This window comes from Diuraphis noxia, unplaced genomic scaffold (assembly GCF_037042655.1).
Source record: "Diuraphis noxia isolate RWA-SAM2 unplaced genomic scaffold, SU_Dnox_SAM2 contig0003, whole genome shotgun sequence".
In the NCBI taxonomy this organism is placed as follows: domain Eukaryota; kingdom Metazoa; phylum Arthropoda; class Insecta; order Hemiptera; family Aphididae; genus Diuraphis; species Diuraphis noxia.
The window spans coordinates 53,345,198-53,356,185 of NW_028301713.1; the positions used below are offsets into that span (position 1 = coordinate 53,345,198).

The 10,988-nt window shown below is 33.8% G+C and overlaps 1 protein-coding gene across 1 annotated transcript; it reads left to right on the forward strand.

Annotated features, from left to right (window-relative positions):
- The first annotated feature begins 1,191 nt into the window (after positions 1-1,191).
- Positions 1,192-5,422, forward strand: LOC107172682 (uncharacterized). The gene is made up of 3 exons (XM_089224277.1): positions 1,192-1,610; positions 3,036-3,755; positions 4,357-5,422. The coding sequence occupies exons 2-3, from the start codon at positions 3,067-3,069 to the stop codon at positions 4,571-4,573; spliced, it is 906 nt and encodes a 301-aa protein (XP_089080403.1). The 5' UTR covers positions 1,192-1,610; positions 3,036-3,066; the 3' UTR covers positions 4,574-5,422.
- The last annotated feature ends 5,566 nt before the right edge of the window (positions 5,423-10,988 follow it).

Below are 10,988 nucleotides of genomic sequence, written 5' to 3' on the forward strand. Positions count from 1 at the left end.
AAGAGAATTAATCTTATATCTTGAACATGGTACTTTGCCACAATTATACACCAGATATCAGTTTGGTGTTTGTCCGTTGTCTTTAATGCCGCTTGATGAGGTAGTAGGTACATGTAGAAAAATCTTTGAAGGAAATTGCGAGTCAAATGCCAGATGGCGGTGGCCGGTGGTCAAGGATATAAAAGGTGTTCATGTAAGGGGAAATATGACACCAATCGATGCAAATGTAAAGCATCTAGCATTTTTTGTAATTCAAAATGTCACGGAAGCACCCCGTCTAATAATAAATGAAAACACATTGTGTATCATTAATAGGTTAGGTTGTTAAAAATTAAAATTAAACTCATATTATTAATATTTTGTATTTTATGCTTGTACGTCTTAAATATAATTAATATTGTTAATAATTTAAATTATTGCATCTCATATAATATGCTACATTTTTATGGTTGTTAAGACATTATTCATTAACCCGGTTAATGTTAACATTAGCCAATATTCACGGCGGCTTATGATGACAGTTGGCTAATGTCTCATTAGCCGGATAATGTCGACATTATCCAAATGTTAACATTACCCGTAACAATCGTAACATATTTACTATATAGACACTTCGATTCTTCATTTTTTCAACTAGGTAGGTATACCTTATGAAACTTATATTATCTGTGTTTATTTTCAATGTCTGCATATATTTTAGTTGAGCATAATATAGAAATACGCGGAAACCAGTAAATATAGTAAATATCTATAATATAATGACGGTGGAAGTCGATTTGGCTGACGAGAGAGAATGATGAGAGAGTGCGAGAGAGAACGACGTGGAGTGAAGGATAGAGCGATTAAACGAAGAGAGTGCGGTCGTTTCGAATATACGCGCACAGAGCCCTACAGCGGCGGCAGAAGCGACGGAGGCAGAAGCAGCGGCAGCAATATCATAAGCAGCAACGGTACACAATATTATACACCGGCGAGCGTGACCCCGCAGGATCGTCAGCGACGGCGGTGGCAGCGGCGGCCAGGAGGATTTGATGACGATATGGCAGTAGGAGCTGCGGCGGCAAAACGTTATACCGGCCGCGCGCGCCGCACCAATGGCTGGCTGCGGGCGCGGACGGGTGTCGCCGCCTACCGCCGCGGCAGGGAGTGGTCCATACACGCGGCGCGCGGCGGCGGCAGCTGCTCTCGCGCACCACTGCCGCCGCCGCCGCATCAGTGCCCCGCGCGTCGTCAGCTCCCTTAAACGTACCGCTGCCGCCGCCGCCACCGACGTTGTCGTCGACGTATTTGTGCTGCCGCCGCCGCCACCGTTGCTCCAGTTGCAGCGTGTACCGGACGGGTCGTCAACACGTACCATACATAGTTGGAACGAGTGGACCGACAATAACAACAACAACAAGAATAATAATAATAATAATAATAATAAGACTTCAAAATATTAATAATATTTCGGTTGCGGTTAATTATTTTGATATTATAGTACAAATATATTGTTATTACATTATGTACAGTGTCGCCGCGTCTTAAATTCGCCCACTGGCCGTATATATATCATAACATAATACTCAACATTGCACGTAAACGCAGACGTAATATATAGAATACAATAGGTAAATATTAAATTTTTCTAATAAATTATTAAAACACACTTACAGCTACTCGTGCAGTAATTATGCACTTTTAACGATATTTTATGTATTTTTAGGTGTATGAAATATATTGTTTCCATAATAGGTATAGGTGCATCCATTCTTTAGAGAAACTAAAATAATTTCATGCATGTCAAATATAGGTATAAATAGGTTGGATAACTATATAAGTATTTACCAATATAGCACGCATTTGGTAGGTATATCTGTCTGCACTTTTGGTTTCATTAATCCGACGTTTTCTAAATGACAGTGTTGGAATGACAATAATTCATTCAAATCACATTTAATCATAATTGATAGTATAAAAATTGTTAGGCAAAAAGGTGAAGTCGTGTCGCACTTTTTCGTAATATAAAAATAATGACATATTTCATTAGGTACTATCTAATGTAATATGCCATTTATATGGGCGCTGCAGTGCAAGTCATATATTATTCTACTGAAAATGTTGTCAAAAAAATTTCGGATTATCGATACAGTCTACTGTACACGTACACAATAATATTATGTTATAAGGATATTATATTTGAGTAGGTTTTTATATGCCATTAGGAAGGTGCCTACGCCCTAAAGTGAACGATGAAAAGAGTTTACAATGATTGAATGATTTGGACTAAATACGGTCCTATTGTGCTGGCGTGAAAAGGATTGCACACGTATATAATATGTATAATGTACCTACATAATAACGGCTGTCAACGAGTCCGACCGAAGCCCTCGTCGAGTGTGATATAATAGTTTTTTTTCGTAGGTTAGGTTAGGTTAGGTTACTTACCATTTTTTATGGGGTGAAAAAAATCCGAAGAAATCGCCGTACTCTCATCCGTACATATTATTATGATTACGGAGCTGCGAACTAATATGATACGTGGTTAGGTATAGGTATAATAATATTACGTTACACGAGAAATGTTATGACTCTGTCCTTCATGCATAATATCCCGCTCAGCGTGCCATTATTTTCCTAATAAATGTTTAAGAAATTTAAATCGCCAAACAAGTGTATGCTGCAGTGCTATATGAGCAATAGTTTGTATACAGTTGTAAATCTATCTATCTATATATATATATGTATAACTAAGAAATGTTATAATTAAAGCTAATCAAAGCAAATGCACCTACTCAACATGAGAGGATTCAGTTGATCGCATAATGCGTGTTTGTGTAATTACTATAATGAGCAGCTCACTTTTTTTTAGAATGTAATAATACATAATTCTTAGGAATCGCATAATATATAATAATTCATTATTTAATTATCTATACATAGTAGTCAATTATGTGTTTTTTGTTAATGTTATATTGTTTAAATTGCATATTGTTTGTGCATCAATCATTCACGGCCGTTAGATAAACAAAACAAATAATCGTGTCTTTTTCCAGATCACTTCCATCACCCACTCGGTGACGGGATATGAATTTGGTGTCCAGACATCAGTACGGCGGCGTCGTGTCATCGTCGTCGTCGTCGTCGTTGCGTTCGTATGGTGGTTGTGGAAAATCGGACGACGCGACCAGCACGGATGAGGAGGCGATAGTGGACGTCGAACGGCCGGACACGCCACCGCCGCCGCCACAACTGTCGCCGTCAGCCGCGGCCGACCACAGGCGACGCGTTTGTATCAACGGCGGGCGGCCGGTGGCCGCTTCTGCGATGGCCAGTGCGGCCGCACTGTCAGCATGGCTGAATCCGGCCACGTTTTGGCGGGACTCCGATCAATGGCGAAACGTACTGGTCAACTACTACCACATGAACAGGGCCGCGGCCGCTCGGTCAGCAGGCAGGGGCCGTGGCGCCGTCACCAGCTATCGCCCGTCCACCGTACCGGCCATCTGCGGCGTCGGACAATCCGCCGGTCGGAAGTCGGCGACAGCCTGCTCGGCCGGACCGCAGCCCCTGTCGTTGCCGCCGACGACAACGTCCCAGTCTTCTTCAACGTCGTCTCGCCCAAAGAAACGGTACATCTGCACGTACTGCCAGCGCGAGTTTAGCAAGTCGTACAATCTGCTCATACACGAGCGCACGCACACCGACGAACGGCCTTACCCGTGCGACGTTTGCGGCAAGGCTTTCCGCAGACAGGACCACTTGAGAGACCACAGGTATGCACAGTGAATGATATAATTAAATGCGCATTCTGCCTCGTGTGTTGTGTCGATCAAATCGCCTAGTGATAGGACGTTATTTTTTTTGGTATACCGACAATTGACTGCAGTTCAACTTTTAAACCAATATATATATATAGTGACCGGCTGTAACGCCTGTAACCGTATATAGTTACCAAGCGCTCATCGTTATGACACAACACACGATGATGTAGCTTTGAATCTTGCGTAAACGAAAATATATGATGCTATACCTATACCGTGGTTATAATCTGCAACGACGACAACCACATCTAATCTAACCCATTTAATAGATGTACTACATTATGTATTTATCATCCCGTATTTTAATAAATCATCGCAACTGCGTACGGTTTTCTTCAAAATCGAGTTTCAAACGGTTAATCGATAACGTAATTCATCCTCGAAACTGCTAGACATTTCTATGGCTGACCATCGATTAATCAAAAATATTTACTCCGCGGAGCTTGTCCTTAAATTTAATCTGTTCCTGCCTCTTGTTTCAATATACTACGCCGCCGTCGCAGTATTTTTATTGATTAATAGTACATTAATAACATAATGTTTATCTGTGCAGGTACATACACGTCAAGGAAAAACCATTCAGGTGTCCAGTGTGCGGCAAAGGTTTCTGTCAGTCCAGGACATTGTCCAGTCATCGGAGCAACAGAAATTCTATGTGCCTGGACACGACGGTGTTACATCAACAACAACAACGGGACGCTGCCGGAAACATACGAAGGCCCAAAATGATCACAGACTTTTCCATCAACTCTATATTGAATTTGCAGTAAACCTGCATATAGTATATATAATTTATATTGTATATTATTTACACATATACAGTGTTATAATATCCATTGTTTTCCAATCCCTCAATTATTTGATCTCAAGTGCGTATGTGCAGACGTTTGAAGGTGAAAGACTATATTTTATCATTATCATATTATATTGTATATTATATATACACGACTGCGGAGAATCGATGCGATATTAAAAATCATTAAGTACTGTCGGTTCATCACACATCATAATAAAGTTCGTCATGTAACGTAATTTATATTCATATGTACGACATAATATTATATATTATGTTCTATACAGTATTTACCTAAAAAACGAAGATTTATTGTTATTACTGTTTTACCACCCATCACATCGATTTTTCGCGTAATAGATAACTTTCTGTATATACCTACTCCACGGCTGCAATGCCGTTCTCGTCTTTTTGAAATGACATTTGCATATTATAATATATAATATATATTATGTAGATTATAGATACATATCATTCTGCTGTATATAATATATTATTATGTCGTAGGTATGTATACGTATTATTATTATTATTAAATATGTACAATTTTACGGATTAAAAAATTTATTTTTTGTTATTATTTCAACGCATATATTTAATGATTTAGGTGTATAAACATTATAAACCTTTGCCGATAATAATCTGCCGCATATAGTGTTATAATGATTTTTTTTTTTTGATATTATATTATTATTATTATATATAAACTGATAGCGCAATAATATTTTTTGTTTATTATTACCTATATGCCATTTCGTTTTACAACTGTTTTTACCAAAGATGTTTTGAAAATAAACTCGTGTACATTATGTATTATAAAATATACCTATAAATATATATATATATTATTATTAAACACATATTATATAATATATTTAATGCATACTTATTAAATACGTGTTCGATATTTGTTTAACATTAAATTCGCGGTATACGATACGATCGACAGTATACGATGATTTGCGATAACCTACACTTTCCTGCAACTTGTATACAACCGTATAATACACTCATCATACATTTCAAGTCTCAAGGGGTATATCAGTGCGTATCCAATACACTTAATTACGTGATATCACTCGAAACAGATGTTCGCGAGATTGAAAAAAAATCTAGTTGGAGCAGGTGGCCACGACGTAAGTACCTAGTATGTACCGCAACCCGCGGCTAGTGATGCACAACGCACGAGCGCGTATAATATACTATATAATGTTATAATATATTATAGACTTATATATTATTATTTTACGTCCTACACAGAAGTATAGACCGCCGCTGTCCAAGTTACTAACTGCAGAACATTATACCTATATGCCGATACCTATGTATGTTATTATTATGATAAAAAGTGTTATGTCCTCGAGCCGAACACGGTAGCAGCGCCAGTTGTTCCTGCATGTAGCTGTGTACCTACCTGTATATACATCGACGGCGCCTTAATTAGATTGAATACAAGCGTGATACACGTTAGGTACACCTATACATACGCATATATCTATAGGTAGGTATATATATAATATCCGTTGCGTGATTTATACCTCCCACCTCCTCTCGCGTTCGTTCTTCCTATAACCACGGCCAACTCCTATCGACATAGCGTCGGTATACGCGTTATATATTACGGTCACGTGCTCATCGCTACCGGTGTTTATATAGGATGCCTGTTTTTATAATTGAATTGAATAATATTATTATACATGCGTTTATAACCAGCTATACCACGTGCACACGACGGAATCATATTATATATCTATATACCTATACCAACGTATATTGATTGTATGCATCATGCCTACCTACATTTACTTATATACATGTATATATATATATATATATATATATATATATTATTCACCTGTTTTAATGTATGTATGCGTTTCCGTCTTTGGTCGACGCCCCCTCACGTCGTGCCGCCACCTATAACTTACTTAGATGTAGCTTATATATTTTATCAGTGTATCACTATACTACATAATATATTATATATCACTCCCGGCCAACAGTATTCGTATAATATAATTATATTATATATGATGTACGATTTACTTGCCTACATATACTGTAGCATAATATATAGGTATACATTAATACGATATGTTATGTGCACTACTTTTGCGTTGTTTTTTTTTCGGCGGGCGATAATGAATAATTACATAGGTATAGTTATAGGTAGCGTGTTTACAGTGAGTAGGGGATGTAATATAATAGTATACACGAAAAATAAAACAGTGGCAGCTGCAGCTGTTGCAACTTCGTCGGCGATCAGCTGCAATAATAATAATAAATAATAATAATATATTGTATCGTCGGTCCGATACCATCGCCGCCGATGCAGTCAGTCTGGTAATATAGTCGCTGCAATAATACATGAGTATATAATGCTATATTTCGACACTATTTACATTGCGCGTATGAAATGTAAATGTTATTATTTATGCATCCACTTCAATCTATTATATGTGTTAGGTTTATACTCTATATGTCCATGTGTTATAAATATCGAACTGGACTGAAGCCGAAATGATTACATTATTATCATATATATATATATATTATATAGGTACACAAACACAAAAACACAATAATATAACACGTCGTACGGATCCGATATATACGTATATAGCGATTAGAGGGTAATTATGGAAGCGATCGCTGTGGGTTTTATATTCGCATGCGTGTTTTTTAGGCTGACGGTATCTCTTCGGATTGATCCATTGAAATAATTATTCATAGTCATTAATCCTTCTAATATCGTTACATTAAACGAACTCGTTCAACAATTAAAAACCAATAGTTTAACTTACTACACTCATCGGCCATCGTTATGAAACATTTTGCCATGTATAGACGATGTAGACAAAAAATTGTAATTTTCTTGACAACTAGTCATTATTCAGTCAATAATATTGTAAGTTATACTATTTTAGGGGATTGTACATTTTATGTTTATCCTATTCATTTTGAACAATGGTTCGAACATAATAAATGGTTTTAGGTTACTCATTTATATACTCATTATAATTATATACTAATTACTACTAAAATGTAATTTTAATTTTACATTTTTTAACTAATTTTAATATCACTTTAAAAACTTAATCAATAACTATATGATTTTGATAAAATACACTTTATTTTTGTAAAATGTATTCGTGCTTATGGAATATTTATTTTTGTGCTTTTGGATTGCATTTTGATCATATCTTGCGCTACAGGCTACAGCCAATTTATATAATATAGGTATAATAGATAGGTGTATAGTAGCTATATCTGTGATCTGGGTAAGTACTACTTAAAACCCGATTGAAGAAAATTACTCGAAACGAACCAAACAATTTTTTAGTCAAAAAATATATGGCGAGATAAGTTCAAAACAAATAATACATAATATAAGTAGTATGCTCTATCAAAACATGTAAATTGCATCTACCATCACCCATGTAATGCAGCATACAGCTTATCTTTATTGTAACTTTTTTTCTTGATTAAAAAACTAACTAAAATTAAACAAATTATAAAATAAATGGTGCGTATTGACTATTGATATGTATTTTAAATGAACAAATTATTAATAAGTGACAAAAAAGAAGAAAAAAATTGAAAATTGTAAAATAATAATCGACAATTATGTTAGAATTTTATTACATCATTTTAGTATAACTTATAGAAAAAATAATATTTAATCTATGTTAATTTATAATATTATGATATGATTAATAATTACAGCAGCTCCAACATAAAATTGATAAAACTGAGCCATCTACAAAATAAATATAATATAATAGTTTAGTGTAGGAGCTATAGGTACATGAATATTGAATGTTAAAGGTAGATACAAATTATCAAACCAGATAGATTAAAAAAAAAAGCATTCAATGTAAAATAGTCAAGCCAAGCAAGTGATGCAGATTATGTCGTTCAATTATAAGCCGTTATTGCCTTATTGGTGAAAATATGTGATAATATATTATATGCATTGTACATTCGCACAAAACTATCCAATGAGCAGAATTCATTTGCCATATTTTATTATTTATAGGATTTTTTAGACATTCATATGATAATATACAGATTTGTATGCAACTGCATGTTTTTTTTGCGACTTCTGATTATTGAATTTATCAGTAATATCCACGAATCACCTCATGATGAGATCGATAGTGATGTTTTTATTTTGCATGTTTTTGTATATTTTGGATAAAATGCATATTATTGCATATATTGAATAAAATGAATATTATTGCATATTATTACGATTATAAGAATGCGAAAAATGCATATTTTATAGTATATTTCGTGATTAATATTTATTATTTAATATTAATGTTTCGTATTTAATTCCAGCCCTGTTGATTAAAGAATAAAACTTGGTTTTTAAACATACATTTTATTTGTATAAATACAATCCTATGCTACAATAGGTATGCGATAAAAGAGTAGCATGTAACACACATATTTCCACTATTGAATGTGAATTATAAATTTTATTTCTCAATTATGTTATATTAAGACAAACAGCAAATTTGATGGATTTCAATAAATCAATATTTTTTTTATAACTAATTGTTTGTGTTTATATCTTATTAAAATTTAAATGCATATTTTTGCATATTTTGGTAAATAAAATGCATATTTTACAATTTTTTATTGCATACAAATCCTAGCCCTGATAATATATAATAGTGAAAATGTTCAAATCTGCAAGTAATATAACTAATGAATTTAAAAATCTCAAATTTTCTTATATAGATAAACTCATTTAAAACTTTGTTTCTAAAATTATATTAAAAAAAAAATTCACGTAACGGATGCGTGCGAATTACCAATGCACGAAATTTCAGAGTCAAGATTGCGATGGACTTGGCTACGAAGCGCATAAAAAACAGACACACACACTTCATTTTTATATTAATTTAGTTAAGGTATGCATAAACATAATATAGATTATAGTATTATATACTGATCATAGAATATAGTAAGTTATAGTAGGTACATAGGTATAAATAACTAAGTAACTACTATAATATATGATAGAATACTGTCTACATCGACTCTCGAGAGAACGTTTCTGCAAATAAAAATTGAAAAGATTGAAAACTTATCAAACTATACTGATGCCATACTTATTGTTTATCTTAGTTTAAACGTATTTATTAAAACCATCTCAATTGAAATATAACGTTTCATATCATAACTATTGTTTATAATATACTTTAATAAATTAAAATACATATTTTTTTCATATATATTATAAGACATACTAAAAATAATATTTAATAATATATAACGAACGGCTCTGTGATTAATTTTTCCATCACTCCTGTCAAAAAATGCTACGAACGTCACTGTCTGTAAACATTTTTATTGAAAACTAGAGAAATTATTATTTTCTTATGATTTTTAGACAATGAATAACATTTTTTCACATTACATATTTTTTATTAAAGTTTTATAAATAATTGTTAACTGTTAACTATTACTGATGTAACTGAAATAAATATTGTTTTAATCTCATGTAGTCCTACCATACCATTTGTGTGATTAAAATATTATTACTAGTTTACGGACATTCATCGTGAGTCGAATGATAATATATACATATGTACATCAAATACGTGTTATAATTATTATGAAATTATGCACGTGTGTTTAGTGCAGACGATAACAACTGCAGAGTTCTGGTTCGTTTTTATTTTGTATAATTCTTCGAAGAAAGTAGATGACACGCTGTGGCACGAAATTCATACGATTGTTAGAGGAAATAAACAAGGTTGAACACTCTCTCTCCCTATATATATATATATATTTATAACTGTAGCAGAGGATCACTTTTGATACAATATTATAAACATACATACTATGTAATATAGGTACGAGTATACGAGTTAGATACATAAAGGTACTTACATATATCGTAGAAGTGACATAAGAAAGTTGTTCATTTTCCGGAATACTATTATTGTCCAAAGGAAAAATGAGATTGGGCGGCAAACATCAACAGTGGATCAAAGAACTAGTACGCCGCACCGTATACCTTTAATATAATATAAGCGGCGTTTGACATAAAGAATATTATATAACGGTTAGATCTTATATATACAATCGCATTATACTCGGGGAAATTGTATATCTATTATATTATTTGACTGTGTGTGGCATTTGTTGACCTATGTGGATATGTATGTATAAATCCGATTTGATTCGCGGTATAAACGCAATGTAAAGTCATACACTAATAATGGACTTATAAATTATATTGTACCCTTGTGCCTATCAAAATATACATCGTAGGATTGAGTTCAGAAAAAAAAACTAAACCATAGTGTTTTCGATTGAAGATCGAATGACGCATGGATACATATTATTTGTTGGCAATTTAAACGCATTTTTTA

Bases quoted from the DNA above. Each gene is read 5' to 3' on its own strand.
- LOC107172682 (XM_089224277.1), top strand. From the start codon at position 3,067: ATGAATTTGGTGTCCAGACATCAGTACGGCGGCGTCGTGTCATCGTCG. The intron at 3,756-4,356 runs GTATGCACAGTG...TTATCTGTGCAG, and splicing joins GACCACTTGAGAGACCACAG to GTACATACACGTCAAGGAAA.